The 23,252-nt window shown below is 43.5% G+C and overlaps 1 protein-coding gene across 2 annotated transcripts in view; it reads right to left on the reverse strand.

The window, feature by feature from the left end:
• The window catches only part of MAPRE2 (microtubule associated protein RP/EB family member 2), a 159,883-nt gene that overhangs the window by 16,839 nt on the left and 119,792 nt on the right, over positions 1–23,252 (reverse strand). For both annotated transcript variants that reach the window (XM_083187437.1, XM_083187436.1), the window contains 2 exons: positions 14,544–14,689; positions 6,325–6,538 (listed from right to left, as the gene is read on the reverse strand). In XM_083187437.1, coding sequence (XP_083043563.1) covers positions 6,325–6,538; positions 14,544–14,689 — 360 coding nt within the window. The remainder of the gene's footprint in view (positions 1–6,324; positions 6,539–14,543; positions 14,690–23,252) is intronic.

Consider the following 23,252-nt stretch of genomic DNA (forward strand, 5'->3'; position numbering starts at 1 on the left):
TAGACATCCTCATAGGGGCGATCACAGCTCTGTATTTACTATTAATGCTGCTTTCACACCGCAAAACCTGCTTAGACCAGGTATTTAAAACGTTTTTTTTTTAAAGTTTAACCCCTTTCATATCGCATGTATATACCTGGTCTAAAGCAGGTTTGCGGTGTGAAAGGAGCATGATCTTCTTTGAAGTTGCCCGGCATTTACTCATCACCGGTAACCGACGCACTACTGGACCCAGCCACTCACAGAGATAGGCACATAACCGGAGCACCACTGAGCTCAAAACAGCGAGATTGGCATAAGGACCTGCCGTACAAACACGCTCAGCATCTACTTTGAAGTGGCACCCGCCATACGAGAGCTACCAGTCAGCCGCACACAGAGGTAACTATAAGCATCAATGTAGTACAGCGTGATATAAGAAAGTTGCTAGTAAACAAGATACAATGTCGCTGGTACATACAATATGTATCCGCTGGACGAGTCCAGCGGTTACCTCACTATCGGCTTCAGATGCCGGGTTCCTGTGGGTGCGTGCTGGCGTCCCCACTGGCGTCTATCCTTGCCTGAGATGCCCGGTCACGTGGTGCACACCTCCCGTGACCAAGCGCCAGTGAAACGTACGTCGGGGCCTCCCCCGGGACACGTAGTACACCACGTGACCGGGCATCTCAGGCATACTATTTTGCATGTATATGCAGACTATAAGCAGGTACAGACACATTTACTGCACCATAGGCCAAAACATTTTTTGATTGAAAAATTCATAAAAAATGATTAAATGATGTATATATGTCATCATTAAGGTCCGTTACGTGGTGAGCGTCAGGATTTACTTCTGTTGGTCCAAATATTTTATGACCACAAATAATTTGAATTGGTCCTGGACCACCAACCTAGGGTTCTCCTACAATTTCTTCAGGGTTGCCGCCGTACCCAGTTTGGGAACCACTGACCGAGGGGCATCTGGGAAGGCTGGACCAGATGCCCCTACGGTTATTTCAGTGTCATTCACAGCAAAAAGCACACAGTGGGGGAGAGTACATAGGGAATACAGCATAGGTAGTAAAAAATAGCATGTTAAATAGATAAATATGATTTTTGGAGACATACAAGGGGGAGATTTTTAATGGCTGGAGACGCTGACACTCTCTCCCCCCCCCCCCCCCCCCCCCCCCAGTTACCCACTCTCACAAGACCATGTACATTCAGTGAGGCCACGACCCCTTCTCAAGTGTACACAAAAAGGGTCACATGATTGGAGGGGACCAGTCAGAATCTGCCCCAGAATTTGCCCCTTTTGTGACAAAGTAAGGTGATACAGAATAGCAGGAAACCATAAACAGATACCGAATAGCGGGAAACCATAGTTCAGATCAGGCTGTTTATTTTGTAATTATGTTAATGTATAAACATGTAACTGGATAGTAGTGTAGGGGGAAAAAATAGTTATCAGTGAGACAGATGTCAGTAGGCTCTCTGCACTGTTCACAGCTGGATGTTGTTACAGATAGTATTGCGACAGTCGGAAGCTGTTCCATTATGTGTTCATTGGGAAATAATGCACATGTGACACTGCTTCACACTTAATCCTCATTTGAACCCACCTTGGACGGATCAAGGACACTGAACATGGGTTGAATCCAGGGTTTGGTACTTGTGAGTTATCTGGACGCCCGATTTTTTGATTGTATGCCTTAAGTTAAGGCATACAATCAGATGCGATGCGATGCGATATCGCATCGCATCGCATGCGACCATCGGATGCGATGACCCGATTTTTCCATAGGAATCAATGTTAAAATGATTCCTATGGAAAAAGGGGTCCTTTTCATACCCCTACTATCCAAGTGGGCATGGAGTTGGATATAAACCTGTGGCGAGCGTAGCGAGCCACCGAGCCCGAAGCGTGGCGAGCGAAGCGAGCCCCGCGAGGGGACAGAATTCCGTGTCCCCTCGCGGGGCTCGCTACGCTCGCCACGCTTCGGGCTCGGTGGCTCGCTACGCTCGCCACAGGTTTATATCCAACTCCATGCCCACTTGGATAGTAGGGGTATGAAAAGGACCCCTTTTTCCCATTGAATTCCATGTTAAAATGGACTCAGTCCATTTTAACATTGATTCCTATGGAAAAATCGGGTCATCGCATCGCATCGCATCGCATCCGATGGTCGCATGCGATGCGATGCGATGTGCCCGATCCGACCCGATTTTGAAATCGGGCGTCCGGATAACTCACAAGTACCCAGGGTTTCAGTAACTCCCTTACACACAGGGGTATTTTACCCGGGCTATTCCCAGGTCTATTCCCATTTACATCTTTCAATTACAGTACCTATGACAGCTTGGCGATGATGTCATCTCCAAGTGCTACTGTGCCCACTAATCATCTCCTGTAATGTGTGACCTGGGTCATCGTGACCCTGGTAATGCCTTTCAGACAGTAGGTGACCCCAAACTGCTTCTGCTCACACATAGCCGAGATTCGGATCCAGCCGCAAGCCTCGCTAATATCCTGGGTCTCAAGGCTACAGTATATCTGAACGGGGTACTATTCTACATTCCTAAAACATAATAAAAAAGCCAATATAACCTAGAAATGGAGAATCCTATTAATGTGACCAACAATGTGTTCAGTGAGAGTCCATTAACTGCTGTCAGACGGGCACTTTTTCTCTGGACAAGTCCCAGTTCACATGACTGCATGCTGTTTCTACTGAACGCAGGATTGCCTCACACACTGAGGTATGTGTTACTGTACATTCTTTCCACATCTCCAAGTTTCCCACCCAATTCTGTCCTACTACAATACACATTCCATCTGGTCACATTCTGCTCACACTAAACAGAGCATTACCAGTAACACTTGTTACTATATTTATATAATTGTGCCTGGCTAGAAGCTTACTGTACTGTCAGTTACACAGTATGTGCATGATTTCTGATATTCCACGGTTACGATAATGATATGTTCATCTATCTGTATTCATTCTCCTGAATGCTGTTAAGCGATATTGGGCTCATTAGCAGAAAACTTTGGTAGTTCATATTTGGAGCATATCTTGTCTGAGTGTCTTGAATTTTTTCCAACTCAACTACGTTAGGACGCAGCAGCTTAAATGGCTTCTACCCCTATGTTCAACAGTTGATAACGGTTATGAGAAATTGTTTGCTGTTAAAATTACCCATGTAAATATAAATGAGAACGCATTAAATGGAAATATTCACACCACCAATACATTATGGGGTATATATAATGCAGTCGGTGCGGCGGTTTGTACATCGAGGATTGCCGAAAACAAGCCATCCTCGCCGTCAAACCCCCTTGCTGGCGCTTGCCGTATTCAATGTTCAGGCAAAATCCTCACCGCCCTCTGACGGCGAGAAATCCCTTAAATGGCGAGGGAGTCTGCCGCATTTTGTGGCGAGCCTTGCCGTTTTAATGGGCACACTAAAAAACGGCAAGGCAAAGTGGAAACGGCAAGTGAACGGGACGGTGTTAAATACTCTGATGGCATTAAATATATACCCCTACAGTATATAGCACACAGTACAGAAATACTGTGACCACTATAATCTGCAGACACTATTCCCGAGTCCACTATGTTGTGGATACATAATTCCTGTGACCACTATAATCTGCAGACATTATTCCTGTGATCCTTATACTCTACAAACACTATTCCCATGATTACTATACACTACAACACTATTCCTATGATCACTATACTCTAAAAACACTATTCCCATAAACTATAAACTTTACGGACACTATTTCCATGATCACTATACAGATGTGTCCACATACATCTATCCTCCATGCGATACAAGTTGCATTATAGATAACACGTGACTGTTAGAAGGAATTGATTACAGTGTTTTCCTGGGAAACACTGTACCATAGCTTTTGGTAAGCGGATACAGCTGCAGTCACACACCGAATATAGGCATGCTGCATATCATTTTAATCAGCAGGATCCGTTTGTACATCTTATTTGCTAAGTTTTGCAAATAAGATGCATCTTAATAGAAAAAAGAGAAAAAGTAAATGCGCATACAGCAGTGACTGCACAAAGAATATAGGCACAAGCTTTTAATCAGCAAATGCTGCTTGTGTGTGCTATTTGCATTTTGTAAATTAGCCACATTTTAAAGGAAAAAGTTGGAAAGAAGCACATTGCAAGCCATGGCGTCACTATAAGGGCTATGTAATGTGTGGGGAGGGCTAGATGTCAGTGGACACATCTGTAAACCTCATAAATGTTGTGTCATTTTATACTGACACTCCCCTTGAATAAGTCGCGCTGTGATACCTATAACCCAATAATATCATTAGTAACATTTTTTATTCAGTATGCTAAATTACATTATAGAAAAAGACTATAGCGCAGCGAGCCACCGAGCCCGAAGCGTGGCGAGGTGACGCAGAATACATGTAAAGTAATCCGCTTCCCCTCGCAGGGCTCGCTGCGCTCGCCACACTATATAAAATCAAGTCCATGCGTAGTTGGATAGTGAGGGTATAAATTCACCCATGGGTGACTATACAATAAAAAATCGGGTCTTTACAATTAAAAATCGCATCGCATGAATTGTATCGCATGCCTTAAATAGTGGCATGCAATGAAAAAAATCGGGCGCACAGATAATACACAAGTACCGAAATTACCTATCACATTTACTAATATGTAAGGGGTATTACGTAACATTTAGAACGACTTGATTCTCAACAGTAGGAAATTTACAATAATATTTCTTGTTTATTACACACCATGAAGGATTTGGCATTCCAAAAAACTATTTCTTCTATCCAAACATTGTACAGCTGAGTCCTGGCGCACTTATCCTCAATACGCCACGCAGTGCAATGTGCCTGGTGTGAGTGAGCTATGCAGAGTGGTGCAGCTTTTCTTACAACTAAATGTGCATCATCAGCAAAACTGAATGTGACAAAATTGCTTCTTCACATGACTGTACTGATCAATCTGATATCTGCGTATTTGTGTGCGACAGAGTCTGAATTGGTCTACAAAGCGTAACGGAACTTGGGAGTGAAACTGGCTTCTGTATCATACAGTACGTAACAATTCATATACAAATCAATCAATCGCACCAAGATATACAAGTGTCCCATAACAACATAATCAGTGCAGTCTTTTGTGGAATTCTTCGAGCATCGCATTGCGCTTAAGATGCGTACTTGAGACAAAATGACACCCAGAGCAAATCACGTCACACAAGACATGAGCACTTATAATTGATGTTTGCCGTGATCACAGCAATAGTGAATGGGGACATAACTATATACCTAAACTTAATACATTTCTTTGGCAGCCGGGCTGCACATATTACGACTGTTCAGTACATAAAACGTGTCAATACCTGGATATGTTAGGGATATTCACTGAACAAATACATTTAAGTACACAAAGCAGACCTAAAAGCTTGCTCAGACAGTAAAGCCAAATCATGCTTCCCATGAAGCCGTATTCAATGCGGCCGGCGAGGGGGTTAAACGGCGAGGATCGACGAAAAAAAGCGGCCCTCGTTGCTCAACCCCCGCGCCGGTGCTCACCCTATTCAATCTTCTGTGGGAATCCTCGCTGTCAGAGGATGGTGAGGATTCCCCCAGACGGTGAGGTTCGCAGCTAATGCAGGGAACCCGCTGCATTTATCTGCAAGCCTCGCTGTTTTGGCGGCTGCACGCGCTGTTTTCCACTCAGCTACAGGGAGACCGCATGTGTGGGGAGTCAGTTGAATACTGACCTGCGAGCTGTGACGGTGAGTAGTCAGCACTGCTCTCTGTCACAGCTCGCAAAAGGCATTGAATACTGCCCATTGGCTACATGACAAAAAATAAATATCATGATGTACGGATAGCTAAGCTCTAGCGTCAAACAAGTCACAGGAATAAGTCAGTCTGAAGAGGAGGGGTCATACAAGGTTACTCGGACCCTAAGGAACTGCACGATACATGTGCAATGACATGACCATGCACCACAGGGCTGCTGAAACTCAATGCCATGAATTTCTGGGAGGAATGAGGCTTCCAGCAACAACATTCTTCACACATTACCGCTTACAGGCAAATCTAACATATTCACGACAGGAAAAATCCCTGCTAATATAGGGTTTTCTGTACAGAACCCTGTACCGCATACGTGCCCACGTACTCAGTGGTGAAACTAAAATAAAATAGGTTTCTTTGTAAAACGCCCCATATAAAAAATACAGAAAACTTTCTCTTTTCATCATGAGAGGAACATTACCCTGTAAAGATAAAATCTGGAGACATACAGATGCCAGGTGCTTTGAACCAGGCTGTACCTGCTGTGGGAGAGTTGGCATGATGAGACTTTTTTGGCAGGTTGAAGATTTGTTCGCCGGGGTCTGGCGGTGGCAAGGCGTCCTGTCCTTGTCGGGCTTCCATGGGATCATACTCTTTGCCATCATAGTTTGCATCAAAGAATTTCTTGAACCACTGAATAAAATCCAGGTTGTCTTGGAATCGTCCTTTTACCAGTTTTTCAACTGGTATGACCTAGACAGACACCAGTATTGAGTCAGTGAAATAGAACATCCAAAACATTATCCAATTATAAGAAGTGTGTGTGTGTGTATGTGTGTGTGTGTTGGGGGGGGGGGGGGGGGGGGCGCGGGAGAGGGGGATTCTGGATAATGAGCTTTCCTGTCATCTGGATCGTCACATCTAAAGCATAGTGAATTACTTTTAACTACTACTCCAACTACATACACATTTATGTGATGTGTCTATGCAAAGCAGGGAGGTGCCGGGCAGGAGAGGCACCCTCCCTGCTGTACATCCTCTGCTGTCCTCCGTGGCTGCCGGCTGCTGCTGCGACTGTCACACTTTATGACAGGCAGCAGCACCGGAGACACAGACTTCCCTCCCAGCTCCCAACCTGGTCATAGGAAGGGACCGAAAGGGTGCGTGGCTACATGGACCAGAAGGGGCGGAGCTGACGACACAAGGAAACAGGAGAGGATGAGCTGCCACCATTGTAAAGTGTGAGTGTATTAATGTCGGCAACTGATGTGGACATGTAGGCAGCGCTACTAATGTTGGCAACTGGTGTGGGCAGCGCTACTAATGTCGGCAACTGGTGTGGGCACGTGTATAGGCAACGCTAATAATGTCGGCAACTGGTGTGGGCACATGTAGAGGCAGCGCTACTAATGTCGGCAACTGGTGTGGGTATATGGTTACACAGTGCTACTAATGTCGGCAATTGGTGTGGGCATATGTATACGCAGCACTACTACGGTTAGTAACTGGTGTGGGCACGTGTATAGGCAGCACTACTAATGTCGACAACTGGTGTGGGCACGTGTATAGGCAGGGCTACTGATGTCGGCAACTGGTGTGGGTATATGGCTACACAGTGCTACAAATGTCGGCAACTGGTGTGGGCATATGTATAGGCAGTGCTACTAATGTCGGCAACTGGTGTGGGCATATGTATAGGCAGGGCTACTAATGTCGGCAACTGGTGTGGGTATATGGCTACACAGTTCTACTAATGTCGGCAACTGGTGTGGGCATATGTATAGGCAGTGCTACTAATGTCTGCAACTGATATGGGAATGTGTATAGGCAGCACTAATAATGTCGGCAACTAGTGTGGGCACGTGTGTAGTCAGCGCTACTAATGTCGGCAACTGGTGTGGGCACGTGTGTAGTCAGCGCTACTAATGTCGGCAACTGGTGTGGGCATATGTCTAAGCAGCGCTACTACTGTCAGTAACTGGTGTGGGCACTTGTATAGGCAGCGCTACTTATGTCGGCAAATGGTGTGGGTATATGATTACACAGTGCTACTAATGTTGGCAACTGGTGTGAGCATGTGTATAGGCAGCTCTACTAATGTCGGCAACTGGTGTGGGCATATGGTTCAGCAGTGCTACTACTGTCGGCAACTGGTGTAGGCACTACATAGCAGAACAACTACTTTTGTCAACTGGTGTGGGTGTTATGTATAAGCAGAGGTACTACTTTCGCCAACTGGTGTGGGCATGTGTATAGGCAGCACTATTACGATCAGCAACTGGTGTGGGCATATGGTTACACAGTGCTACTAATGTCGGCAACTGGTGTGGGCTTTACATATAGGCAGTGCTTCTACTGTCGGCAACAGGTGTGGGTACTACGTATAAGCAGAGCAACTACTTTTCGCAACTGGTGTGGGTGTTCTGAATAAGCAACGCTACAAATGTAGGCATATGCAGGAGTACTCAAGCATTATGTGTAGCATAATGTGTGTCAATGTCATATGGGCATTATAGTGCATGGCATATCGTGTACGGGGAATTATGGTGTGTGGCATAATGTGTAATGGGCATTATGGTGTTCTGCATATTGTGTAAGGGGCATCATGATGTGTGGCATAACCAATACTGTGTGTGTGGTTACTATAATGTGTTATGGGCTTTGAGGTGTGAAGCATAATGTGTTATGGGGATTATGGTGTTATTGGTACTTTTATGTGACCACGCCAAAAATCCCCATGAAGCCATGCTTCTACAATTTTGTGCTCGCCTTCGCTGCGCACTGTCCCTGTTTTTTAGCACATGGCACAAAAATGGGTAGTTACGGCACTGGTGCTGTGTTAGGTGAATAAGATTGTGCTACTGTGTGGTGTAATTTGGAGTGGGAGCACTATTGTGTAGCCACACCCCTCCCTTTGTAAAGTTTGGGTGGGCGCCGAACCCCCTAGCACCGGCCCTGCTATGGACAGTGTTGACAAGTAGATGTGTTACAAATTAAGATATTTAATAGTAAACCCCAAAAAGGGGCATATGTAATTAGGTGGAGACATCACAGGAACAGGCCCTGGTGGCTTCCATTTGCCAGCTGCAGTAGGAAGAGTCTGCTCGCAGTCTATGGAGGTGCGCACTGTATCTGCCTAGCACAATGTGCAGAGGAACGTGTAACACAAGCTGACAAAGGCGAAGTGGATCTGCCCCAAAAAGTTAAGAATGTCCTGTTTTGTCTTTACCCTGATTTTCCACTGTAGCTCTGTTAAAAAGTGAAGTCGAGGCAGCACATTCCATCTGAATTACAAATGGTTAAAGCCACATTACACAGACCATAGATAATGGCTAAATGACAAAAATGGAAAAGCATCTACATAAGTTAGACAACTAACTGTGTGGGAACTGTGTGTGTACATCTTCTATACATAAGTGCTGGGATCCAGAGGGGACAGTGGGATACTGAACAATAAGGTGCAAGGAAAACCTAGCGGTGTTGCGGGCAGCGATGTGACATTAGGGTAAAACATTTGCCCCTCAATCCTCAAGGCACACGAACAGTCCAGGTTTTAAGGCTATCCAGTCTTAGGCATTGGTGACTTATACCCCTTTTATTTCAATAAGTAGGATCCAAGGGGTGCGACTCGTTTTGTGACCCCTTTTACACTCGCCTCCCAACCTGGGGAAGGGGACTGACTTCACAGGGGGTGGCACTGGGAGATGAGAGTTCCTCCCAGCACCGGCTTTTCCATTGCAGTGAACGGGTCCCGGGTTACCAGTTTACTCTGCCCCACTACCCGGGTCCAACCTGTGTTCCACCCTAATCAGGACCTGGGTAGGATCCCGGGAAAATGGACCTGTTTTTTTTTTCAGTACGTCGTTTACACCGATGCTGACCCGGGTCCACGAGGCAAAAAACCTGGGTTTTTGCGGCAGTGTAAAAGGGGTATTAATTTGTACCTCAGTCAGCTTGATTATACCATCTGTACGTAAGCAGCAATAGCCTTAAAACCCAAAGTGTTGGTGTGCCTTAAGGACCGAGGTTGAGGACCACTGCTTCAAAAGAAAACATTCCTTATATAATGAATAGCATAGCTGGTAGAAACGCAGACCCTCAAAACACACTTAAAGCTACACAGAGGCCTCAATTTGCACACATTTGATGCATAACATAACTGTGCAAAAGCCTATAGATACAGGTGTCTCTTCACCAGATGTGGAACAGATAGCACGCTGAACACAAACTTAAGTTACTTGGTAGTAAACAGTCTTTGATGCGTCTCATAAATAGGAAGCTTGTAATTTGGCACAAACAGTGTGCATTCATCTTTGTCTTTTTTCCTTCTGTGCACGACTGCACAGACAAGCTATAGTATATTATGACTTGCGGTTCCAGTTCACCCACCACTTTAAAAACCACAACACTATGAGCACCAATAGACAAAACACTACTGCTTATCTTCTGAGAGTTAGATAACCAGAAAGCCATGTTAACAAGTGATTAGATATTTACAGTTATTAAAAGTCAGTATATTTTTGGACTGCTAGTTGAGAAGTACTGAGCCTGTCTAATACATGAGGTCATCTAGCACATTCATGTAATGCCATGCATGCAGATATGTGGCTTATAAACATGCAGTCCCTGTTGTTGCAATGATCCTCATTGATGAGTGTCATTATGGAGCATTTCAACACAAACACAGCTGCCCTTTAAGCATTTAACATTGAGCCGATGCTGCAGTTATGTATTGATTTTTTATTTCAAACTCAGACTGTGTGATCAGAATATGCAATATTGCATTCTCTAGAACAAGAGAGACTTCCATCAAGGTCAGGCGTTAGGATAAACTATGGATCGCTCACCAAGAAAGATGTGATAGAAGCATACAATTATAAACTAGTTTCAGGGAGATTATAGTTGGTAGTAGAATTTTGGGCAGAACCCCATTGAGGGGGTGTGTCATGCTCCACTTAAATGGCGTGTCTAGTTCCATATATGGAGATATTATGAAAAGAGATTGTGAACGTGGCACCTAGAACCGTGGCTGTGTACTGCTACATCTGAGAGGAATCTTTTAAAATTACTTTTATGCAAATGTTGATGAGCCCCAAAGCAGTTAGTAAGAGCTACTATACTTGGTAAAGTGCTGGGAAATGGTGCTGATGATTCAATGTAAATATATCTGTCTCTCATTCCCCTTTTCCCCAAAAAATGTAACAGTGTAATGTGGGCTAGGTGACATGAGGGAGATTGCTAGACTAATGAGGGAGATTGCTGCTATTTCAGGGAGTCTCCTGCAGAATGCATGAGGGGAAGTAACTATGATGTAACAGTGTAATGTGGGCTAGGTGAGATGAGGGAGATTACTAGACTAATGAGGGAGAGAGGGAGATTGCTGCTATTTCAGGGAGTCACCTGCAGAATGCAGAAGGGTAGGCAGCTATGGATAAAAGACATCGAAATTACGGACCACTTTATAAATATTTAATGACCACTGCATTTATATGGAGGATTTTTATGCTACAATCTTACAATTATTGATGTCACTTTTCATGTGTGTTATTCTATGGTCTGATGTTTGGCTATGGGTCAATGAGTTGTCCCATTATAGGTCGACATGGCTTTGGTCGACACATGAAATAGACTAACATGGCTAAGGTCGACAGAAGCATTAGGTCGAAAGGTCAACATGAGTTTTTCGCCTTTTGTGCCCCAAATGTCGACATGGACACCGCCAAAGTGTATAGCGTCCCCTCCCATTACTCGCTGTTCTGCCATGCTTTGGGCACATAGTAGGGAATGAAATACCGCCTGTGGGCACGTCTGCTCAAAAAAAAAAACCTGAAACACTCATGTCAACCTTAGTCATGTCGACCTATTATATGCGTACAATAGGTGGGTATAGCGCTCGAGTTACTTCTGTTTGAAGGGGCTGCAGACCCAGAGTGCTCCAGTCTCTAATTTAAAGTATGCAGGCAGGAAGGTACTGCGCTCACCTTCTGAGGTGCTGACACAGCCAGAGTGGTCTATGAACACCTCTTAGTTATGACCTGTGGTGCAACAGTGGGTAGGTTTCTAATAATATATAATGAAGAAATATAGAGAAGTGTGAGTAGTATAATGTGGTAGATGGCCTTTTGACAGTACATCTTACTGTTTCCTTTGTGAGTGTTGTGTCACTGAGGTTAAAGATCTGTGTGGGTGTCTGGAGGGGTCCTATGTCCTGTTGTCCACCTGTGGTTGTGTTTTTGTTTTTTTGGGAGTCGCCTCCTCTGCAACCTCTCCTAGTTCTAAGTGTCTTTTTTTGCTGATGTTTTGTGCTTGGTCCTTTTATGTGGTCGGTTGGCAGGCTTTGCGGCCTGCCTCTGTATCTAAAAAACTTTCCCCCCATGAGATGACTGGTGTATCAGGGGTTTGTGTGTCTCCAGCCATGGATGGAGGGTCGGTTTCTACTGTTTGGTTGGTCAGTTGTGTGTGGTACTGTCTTTGTGTGGTGACCCATCCCTGGTCGAATGAGAGTCTCGCTAGGTTGTCGTACTGTATCGTCATCAATTTCATGAACAGAAAAGGAAGTTTGATTGGTTGTGTCTAGGGTGTCGTTGAGTTCTGACTCGTCGATTGTGATATTTGTGGTCTGTGAGTTATCTGTTTTGTGGAGTTTTGACATGTATTGTTGATAGGTGAGTCCTGTGTTTTTATATAGTCTGGGTTTGTGACTGTTGCTGCACGAATGTTGCAATAGTGTTTTCCACGGTCCAGATGTGTATTTGTTGATGGTTTTTGTTTGGTCGTAGGTCTGGGAGTATTTTGCAATTTGGGTCTAGTGTCACGGCGAACTTTGTTTATTTTGGTGTTTATGATGTCATTTTCAGTTTTTGTCAGTCTTTGTTTGGAGATCTTCTCTATCTGGTGGTAGCGACATGGAACTACGACTGGCGTCCCCACCACGGGACAGCAGGACGCCAGGGGGATCATCGGCAACAAGTTTCTGAATGCTCCCCTCTACAACGGCAGCACTAAGGTATGTTGAGTGCACCACTGGAGTGTCTTGGGACGCCAGCCTCCGGTGACATCTGCATACCTTATTGATCTGGACCGTAATCGGGACTGTTATTCTCCTTCCCCCACCCCCACACCGCAGGATAGAGACTGTCCTTACCTGCGCCCCCCACACCCTGCCGGTAGCGGACACCACTCCCACCGAGTGGAAGCTACACGGCCACCAGCCCCATCCCCATTTAATTGTTTTTACAAGCAATAAACATCATCACACTTCTCTATATTTCTTCATTATATATTATTAGAAACCTACCCACTGTTGCACCACAGGTCATAACTAAGAGGTGTTCGCAGACCACTCTGGCTGTGTCAGCACCTCAGAAGGTGAGCGCAGTACCTCCTGACCTATTATATGTATCGACCTAAGCCATAACGACCAAATATGGGTCGACGCAATGACTGTATACGTGGTTTGCCTGACTTTATTTGGACAGATGCCAATTATCGGACAGATCACCGCTGTATAAATGAGTAATCAGATCTGCTGTCGTTACGTCATAACTTTAATCTGGGACTCCGTTATCTGCCCTTGACTTTACAGAAGGAAACTACGTATTTCAAAAGAAAATGTGGGCAGCCAGGATCTTATATTAGAACCATGTAATTGAGCTTCAAAAGAGAAGTGAAAGCCCAGTTATTTTGCCCCAGTAACAATCTGTATAGCCTCTTCCAGAGTATGACATAACCGCCTCAATACTGTGCACAGTCATTTGGGTTGAATTTCTGGTTTGGTAAATCAGGATATATGCTACAGAAGGAAACTGGCCTCACAGCTTCTGTCTTCGATGCCTGTCAAAGTTGCAGGAGATGTACTAACATCTCAGATGCTGAAGCGAGGAGAGTTAAAAATCTCAACTCTGGTGATTTCTGGGGTGTCTGGATGGCTCGCAGTCATTAACAAAATGTAGACATACTCTAGCTTGACACAGGTAACATGGCAATAATCGACACATGAAAAGGTTGACTTTTTTTTTTTTTTTACAAATTTTTGGACTTTTTCATGCTTTACCATCCATATGGACTCCAATTAGGAACAGGAAAGTGTGCGCAGAGCAGTGGTAGCGGAGCGAGGTTCCTGGCTCAAAGCATGGTGAGCAAAGAAAGCCATGCAAGACTACACGCTAATTGGGGGTCCACTTGCTCATTACCACCCAAAAAATGTTGATCTTTTGACTATCTCTCTTGACATTGCGTTTAAGAGGGGAGGCGAGGATTTTGCCAGAACATTCAATACGGCGAGGGGGGTTGGACGGTGTGGAAGATTTTTCCTCGCCGAAAAAAGCCACCCTTGCCGTACAAACCCCCCTCACCACCCGTGTGTCTCCACATTGAATATACCCCATTATGACAAGCTGGTAACTAGTGTCCTGACAGTTGAAAAACATTTATAGTAAAGGACAGAGTATATACTGTATGTTTTTTTTACTGCAGCATTTAAACTGCACATACATGTTTTGAGCTATATCTAGTACAAAGTCTCTTTGCCATTAGTTCCACAGTCATGGCAGAGACATATTTAATGTAAGAAGCCTGGTCCTTGGAAGGCTCCGCTGCGGTGCGATTTTCCCATGAGATGCTGATGTGATGCAGATCAAGCTCTGGCACTCGGCCCTCTACTATTTTAGTCACTCCATGGTCAGACAGCAATTTTCCCAAAACCTTCAGTAGACAGCAACAGAGAAAGAATGAACCGTTCTGTCTGGCGATATCTTACCTTATCGACATTCATTCTTTTAAATGAAGCTTGCAGCAGTTTAAAATTGTGAATGTACTCGTGCTCCAGCTTGGCTTGGAATTTGACCTTCTTCAGACTTATGCAGGCTGGGAAGAGCATGTCCATAAACTGGCAGTATGCAGCACCTGGGGAGAGAACCAAGCAGAGTTATACAAGGTGTAAGAACAGGCTGGAACAGTAGTCTGCTGTCATCAAACATGTAACGAGCGTCTTATCCAACTCTTTATGCAGAAGAACAGCGTATGTGCTCTAAAATAATAATAAAAGACTGTTTTCGCTAATAGCTTTGAAACCTTTCCCGGGGAGCCATATATTGCTGGCCTTTGGGAAGCGATGAATTGCCTGCCTCTGGCTCATGGAAATGGGATTCCTGCATTAACAAGATGTACATACCTCAAATATATTAAATATAAAAGTTATATTAAAAATGTTCCCCTAATCATCATTAGTATTGGCAACCTATAGCAACCCTTAGCTGGCTACACAGAACTTTTGAAAGTCGTCATTTGAGCCAAAGGAGGCAGGAGTTTTATTAACTCCACGAAACAATAGAAAATTAGCATGAAACGTGCATACATATGGCAGACTTAAAAACAAAGACATATTGTATATCCAAGGTTGATGGTGCAGAGGGAGTGCAAGGTTTCTGAAAAAAGTTAGTTATTTCACAACCACCCATTTCATGTTCCTTTAAGATTCCTGGATGGCATTTCAGATTGAAAGAACTTTGACATCAATTAAACACCGTTTGTAGTGTCCTTCTTAATTCCCTTAAGGCAGACTTGCCCAAAACGTGGATTGTGAGCTACTGGTAGCTTGAGGATGCTCTCGCTGGTAGATCATGACCAACTTCTGAATATGCAGCCTATAACTAGCCTCTGACCACTTCATGGGCTTCACAGTGTGGTCCCAGGGATGCATTGCATGAGTGACACACTGGCGGGAAACAGCAAGTGGGACCTCACAGAATGACAGTGAGGATCAATGACAGCACAATTGCAAAGAGTCCGTCTGCCCATGGAAGTTATAATCTCTGGGGCATGCTGCATGTGGAGGGTGAAATGGGATTCTTAACAGAGTTTCACTTTTTTTGAACATTTGATTGGTTAAAATCCACATGGACTACAGTAACCTTTCCCAAAGTGTGGCAACCATCTACTTTATCACAGTCACAGGTGAAGAAACATAAAAAATTACTTAGACTGTTGTTTAGACTTTTTGTGTCAACTGTTTACATTTTGACGCTGTCAGCATAAGGCATATCAACCTTGTGTCGACCATCTATTCATCTATTTAAATAACTGTATACCACACCCGTCATACTTAAAGTTGTACTCAAATCATGTAACAGAGATTTGAATAGGGGTGCCCACTAGTTTTGCATACGGAACCCCTGGTGTATAGTGATACAAATAAACCGTAATGTGAAAAAAAGGCAACCAGCGGTACCACGGTGAGCACTGTAAAGCATTTTGTTTATTTTTTTTATTAAATTTGATGTTAAGCAGGATAAAACCTTCAAGGAAAGAAAATATAACCAAGGGATGGAAAATTCTACATAAGCAGTTATAGACATGAAACAGAAGTATATACAACAGTAAAGTAAAGACAGGATTCAGGTCGGTATATTCACTACACAAAAGGAAGGCAGCTAAATATAGGAAATATGTAGGTTAAAACAAGGCCTATCTAGGTGAAATAGCCGAGGGGTACGGTATATAGTAGTAACACAACTCTGATATCGTATAAGTGTTACACAAAGGGCCTTATTCTAGTTCACTCTGACAAAATCCTTCTTCGATGGACAAAACCATGTGCACTGCAGGGGGGCAGATGTAAAATGTGCAGAGAGAATTAGATTTGGGTGAGTTATTTTGTTTCTGTGCAGGGTAAATACGGACAGCTTTATTTTTACACTGCAATATAGATCTCACTTTGAAGTAAAACCCCACCCAAATCTAATTCTCTCTGCACAAGTTACATCTGCCCCACCTGCAGTGCACATGGTTTTGTCCATCTAAGAAGGATTTTGTCAGAAAGAGTGAACTAGAATAAGGCCCAAAATGTCAGGATGGGATGACAATGAAACTGCACAGTATAGATCCCTCCTCTATCAAAGGTGAATATGTATGTCCTCCTACTAGAACAATTAAGCTGGATACACATTAGACAACATTTTAAACAATTTTGCCCATTCCGATGGGTTTGGAACAACAAATTATTTAAATCGCCAGAGTGTATGCACTATCTCTATTCCGCTACATGTTACAGTTGGTTGCTTCGGAACTTTTTAACGTGCAAGAAGATCTACTAGTCCTGGATGTAGCCATTGCAGATAGCTTTTTCAAGATTGCATAGTGTGCACGCACTATGGGCCTAATTCAGCATCGATTGCTAATTAGAGAATTTGCACATTGATTAACGAACAACTGCACATGCATACTGTCCTTATTGTTCATGCACAAGGGGAAATAGCGACTAACAATGCGTATGGATAGTAATCAATGTAGCCAATATCTGACTGAAAGGAGGCCGGTGTTTCTGGGCAAAAAACGGTCATTTTCTTGGTGTGTCTGAAAAAATGCTGTCGTGCCCAGGCATTTTTGGGGAGGGTCTCTGACGTCATCGTTGAGTACTTTTCAGTAAGAGAAGAGGCAGCCTCGGACCTACTCACAACTGGTCAGACGTCAAAGTCTATTCAATGTTTCGGGATTTGCGCATGGATCCGTGAATGGGCGTGATCTGCGTTGCATTGGCAAATTTGAACAGAGCGTTTTTCTCTGTCTGACCGGCGGCTTCATATTTGCAGACAACCGCAACTTTTTTATTCTTTTTTTTATTTCAAATATTAAATAACATATACATGCAACAATGGGTAGCTATGTATCTTCAGATTAATTCATCAAACCGCTAGAACTCCCATTTACACACATTAGACCAGACATACAACATATAAATAATAGTCCAGCGTTGCCCATTTTTCCTTTACCCTCCCAGTTACCTATATATCATGATCTGTATCTTCTAGTAGCTTCTTCCTTGTATTGATGTGGTTTAATGAAACTTTTTTACCAGATCTTAGACTATATTACTTTGCGGGACAAATATTATCTTTAGTTGAATGGATAGATGGAGCCAAAGGCAATGATGGGATAGTTGAATTGATAAGGCAGAAGGAAAGAGACTGTACACCTCTACAAAAATTAATAAAGGGACATATGTGCAAAGGGGATCCCTCTATGGTAACCCAAGCAATAAGAATCTGGAGAGAAGTTAATAAACTGATGAAGTTTCAAGCAATAGAGATAGATCACCCATTGAATGATATAAGAAGGATGGTAGAACTGAAAGCTCTTCAGGTAAAGAAGATATGGGGTCCATATAAAATTACAACTCTGAGTCAATTATACCAAGGTAAAGAACTAAAATCCTTCAGCCAATTAAGGGAGGAGTACTCCCTACCTCCATCTTACCTCTTTAGATATACACAGTTGAGAAACGCATTGTATATGCAATTTAAGGGGGAACCCCCAGAATTTGGAATCTCGCCAATCAAAAAAGTGTTAACAGATCGTACTAAGCCCAAAAGTATCTCAAAAATATATAATAGACTGTTACAAGCTAAAGAGGAAGATGGATTAAACAGCCTAAAGGAGAAATTGGAGAGTGATATTGGGCGAATTGAAGAGGAAGAGTGGAACGGGGCAGTATCATCAGTCCAAAAAGCAACAAACTCAATTAAAGTACAACAGATACAGCTATACATTTTGCATAGATCATACATGACTATGGGGAAACTAGTGAAATTCGGAGGGAAAACCTCAGACAAATGCCCAAAATGCGAAGCGAGACCAGGTACATTTTTCCATTTGGTGTGGGAATGCCAGGAGATTCAGAAATTCTGGGATGGGGTGAAATTGATTTTAGTCAACTCAGGGATGGAGGAATCGACCCTAACCTCCAAATGCTGTCTTTTGAACATATTTGACGACAGACGGATAAGTCGAGAGGATAGGGCTTACATTACAAACATGTGTGCACTGGCAAAGGTCATGATTGCCAGGACATGGATGGCAAAAACAGGCCAAGATTTTGTTGCTTGGAAAGCCCTGGTTGAATACACAGTAATGCATGAAAAACACATTCACATACGTAGAAACACGTTGAATAAATTTCAGAAGGTTTGGGGTAGATGGTTAAAAATGTGAACCGCTAATAATGAATAATATTTTATTCACTTATTTCTTTATTTTATTTATAAAAATTAATTTTTTTTTCTCTTCCTCTTATTTTTATTTTTGTGTGGTTAGGTACGTATAGGGGAGGAAACAAATATATATGTAAAACTCACTATAATGAAAGGAATAAGAACAAGATATCATAAGTAGAGATGGAGACAGTAAATGCACAGTAAACTATTGACACTAATATATTACATTGAACACGATATAAGTCTTTTAGAGTAAATCACAAGTTAAATACAAAGGGTATGAAGAAGGGCGGAATATCCTCAAACAGAAAACAACAGAGAGTGATATGTTAAAAAAGGAAAAAAAAAAAAAAACAACCGCAACTTTTTAGATTAGCGATCCGTGCCTATATCATTTGTCTAGGAGGTCAAGGGAAATCAATGACGACATTACATTGTTTCCAAGCTGTGTAATGAGAACCCACCAATATACAGTAGTTATAAATATTTTGTCTAGTTATATTCTTATACTGTGATTAAGAGTTTCTTTAACAGACTAGTTTGTGCCTGGGTACTGAGTGGTTTCTGTCCTAGATCTCTGACCCTGCTCCAATGAAATATACTAATAAGAGAATTAAGGCGGTTTGATCTATGTATGAGAACTTCATGACATATTTTCCTTCCCTTCCAGCTGGAAATACCCAAGTGCTAATAAACGTCAGCTCCTCTGATTCATACACAGCATATACTGCCTGAGACAATATGTTCCTTAATTCTGGATCAAACCAAATGAACCTCCTCACTGAGACTCCAGCCAATATGCACAAACAAGGTGCTTGCTGAGTGGCTTCAAATGGGGGAGCTTCATTTTGATGCTCCAAATATCACATGGATTGCTAAGTATGCTCATACCATGAAACCAATTTATTTCATGGCAGGCATAGGGTTAAACGCCTCCCACATTGTACATCACTTCAGGAGAGTACAGTTCTAGGGAACACTCTCTAGGACTCTTTCCAGGTTGTTGTATTACCTTCTAGCAATATAAAAGCATTGGACATTTGTTTGAATCTGTTCATGGTATTTGCAATTTAATTATTCAAGGATTCACATAAAATAAAACGTGCGCACACACACGCACATTACTCGGTAAAGTAAAAAAAAAAAAAACATCTATCTCAGGACACTTAGTACAAGGAGAAAGTAAATAAAGAATCAACAATAATTGTCTGTGCGCCAACTTGCGAAACAAAACAAACATTCAGCATTTGGGAGAACATTTACACTGCATCTTACTGATTAGAGAATAAACACTGGCAACCGCTGACTGGTAAGCAACTGCAATATGTCCTACACTACCTATTAGCAAATCAGAGCCAGAGAAACTATTCATGTAACCGGTTCAAGAATGTTATTCCCATTATTTCAGCTGAACATATTACACACTAAAACGGGTGCATGCAGGAAACACATTCACTCCTTAACACCAAATCTTGGCTGTAGAAGGTATGGAATATTTGATGGAATTTGGAATACAAGTAAGCTTAGCAAGTGATATTATGACCACTACCACATGAAGTGAATGTTGTTGATAATCTGTATCTGCTTACATCTAATATCTAACTGATGTGTAATTGTTACTTATAGTAGAATGCAAAAGATATGGACCAGTGTCAAGGGCCTCAGTGACTTTGGTGAAGGCCAAACATTATGGCCAGACGACTGGGTCGGAACATTTCTGGAATAGCCGTGAGAAAATGGACAGTGAGGTGAATGGCCAAGACTCATCAATGAGTGAGGCCAATGACTGCTATCCTGTCTGGTACGAAAAAAAAACAGTGGGGTCACTGTGGCACAAATGTATAAAATGTAAAGGTACCTGTTTCCTAGAAGGGCGCCGACGATTTTGATCTTAGGCATTGCAAGGAAAAAAATTGCGTCGGTCGCATTGCATGCGTCCAAAAAAAAATTGCAGGTGATGCGACAGACTCGATTACCGCGGTACACGTCCTCCGACTTTTTCATACCCCCACTATCCACATCGGGGTGGAGTTGAGAATAGAAAGTGTGGCGAGCGCAGCGAGCCACCGAGCCCGAAGCGTGGCGAGCATAGCGAGCCCCGCGAGGGGACGCGTAACACGCTCCCGAAGCGTGGCGAGCGCAGCGAGCCCCGCAAGGGGACACGGATTACTTAACATATATTCCGCGTCCGCTCGCCACGCTTTCGGCTCGTATTCCGGCTGCGCTCGCCACACTTTCTATTCTCAACTCCACGCCGACGTGGATAGTGGGGGTATGAAAAGGTCGGAGGACGCGTACCGGAGGACGGTTGATCGTGGGGTGGCGTTAACAATTGGGGGGGGGCATTTCACACTTCAGGGTGGCTATTTGGGGTCTGTGGGCCATTTAACATTGTTCCCTATGTAAAATAGGGTCAATTGGGCCATTTAACATTGTTCCCCATGTAAAATCGGTAATCGCGTCGGTCGCATCGCATGCGATTTTTTGGCCGCATGCGATGCGACCAACGCGATTTACATTTTACCATGCATTTCTATGTAAAATTGCGCCCATCGCATCGGTCGCATCACATGCCATTATAATGGCATGCGATGTACATGCGATGCTCGCGATGGGCGCCCTTCTAGGAAACAAGTACCAATGTAAATGATGGGGATGGGAGTAATGTGCCTTGACACACACAGTACGCTGAACCCTGCTGTGAAAGGAGTTGCATAGCTGTAGGCCAGGCAGTACACACGCCAACACTTGTAAACTGCAGAAAAAGCCTTCCATAAACAGGCAAGCATCGGTACTAGATAATGGATGACTGAAACGTCACATTGTCTGATAAATCCCATTTTCTACTGCATCATATGGACATTTTTTCCGTATTCTTAATAGATGGAGCCAAGATGCAACGTGGGAAGAAAACAAGCAGGTAGAGAGAGTGCTTTGGGTGGTGGAAACCCTGGGTCTGGTCATTCATGCGCATGTTAATCTGACATTTACCACCTGCCTAAACATTGTTGCAGACCATGTACATTATTTCATGGAGACAATTTTAACAATGCAAGGGCCTTTTTCAGGGGATAATGTTTCCTGTAATACTGGTGTGAGGAACAACGTGTTGCCCCAACACACATGTTCCCCCGATCTCAACCCAATCAAGTATTTATGGTACTTGTCTGCTTTGTAATTGCATGATAAAAAGATCTGCGGGTAATGTTTTGGTACCAGATACAGTACTACAGGACAGCTCCAGGTTGCCTTGGTTGTATATATCCTGCTTCAGTGGGTCAGAGCTGTTTTTGGCAGCACACAAAGTAGCAACTGCATATTAGGCAGGTGGCCATAATGTTTTGTCTCATCGGCATAGTCTTTAAAAATATGCATAACCCTGGATAACTATCTAAACTTCGCTACCAAAAAATAAATCCCTCAGAAACCAAACTCCATTAATAATATGGGAATGTAAGACTTTCCATCTATCTAAGTGATCTGGGAATAAATATAAATGGTTGGTGCAAGGAGGAGAGAGCAAGTAGATGGTTATCCTTATTTAGCACATTGTTTTCTTTACCCTGAATAGATTGTTTCCAAACAACATATTTTTAGACTGGAAGATTTATGTATTCCTGGGACATTTTTCTCAATCCTGGCATCAGTTTGCACAGCATTAACTCAGACCATCACCTTGTGCACAGCAGCGTCTGAGCTGTATACTGCAGGTGCACAGCATGAACAGCGCACGCACTGACTAATCCCCAAATCCTGGGATTGGAAGCTCTTAACCAGAAGATTTTAGGCTGAAATCCAGGGATCTCACCAATTCAAAAATTGGCCACCCTAATACACTTGTCCAATTTCACCGCGGATTGGGACACCCAGGGTGACATTTAATAGGATGACAGATTCCGAAAGTTAAAAATTTGGTAAGAAATCTCCATATTTTTTTTTTTAAAGCGGCAATAATTTACACGGCAAAATCAAACTGGTTTTGTCGTGTAAATGATTGCCGCTTTAAAAAAACCTGGGAGATTCTTACCAAATCTCTCACTCTGAATCGGTCATCCTATTAAATTTCACCCCGGGTGTCCCAATCCGCGGTGAAATTGGACAAGTGTATTAAGGTGGCCAATTTTGGAATTGGTGAGATACCTGGATTTCAGCCTACCCGGAAGTGCCGGGAGCGCTTAGCGCGCTGCTCCCTGTCAGACGCTAGAGGTCAAATATGACTTCTAGCACCTATCTCCTCCGGAACAAGGAGGCAGCGGTGGAGGAAGCAGCGGGGGAAGGCGGTGACGGCTGTAGCGGGGCAAGGTGGGGGCAGCAGCGGGCGGACCAGACAGAGAACCGTGGTCGAGCCACCCATTTTGCTTAGGCGAGCTACCGGTCGCTCGCGAGTGACGGGTTGGCGACCACTGAGCTATCTACTCACCTCTATGAGGTGAAGTAATGCCGTGACCTCTAGAGGCCAAATTACTCCTTTGTGTGCT

This window comes from Crinia signifera, chromosome 5 (assembly GCF_055691185.1).
Source record: "Crinia signifera chromosome 5, ASM5569118v1, whole genome shotgun sequence".
NCBI classification, from domain to species: Eukaryota; Metazoa; Chordata; class Amphibia; order Anura; family Myobatrachidae; genus Crinia; species Crinia signifera.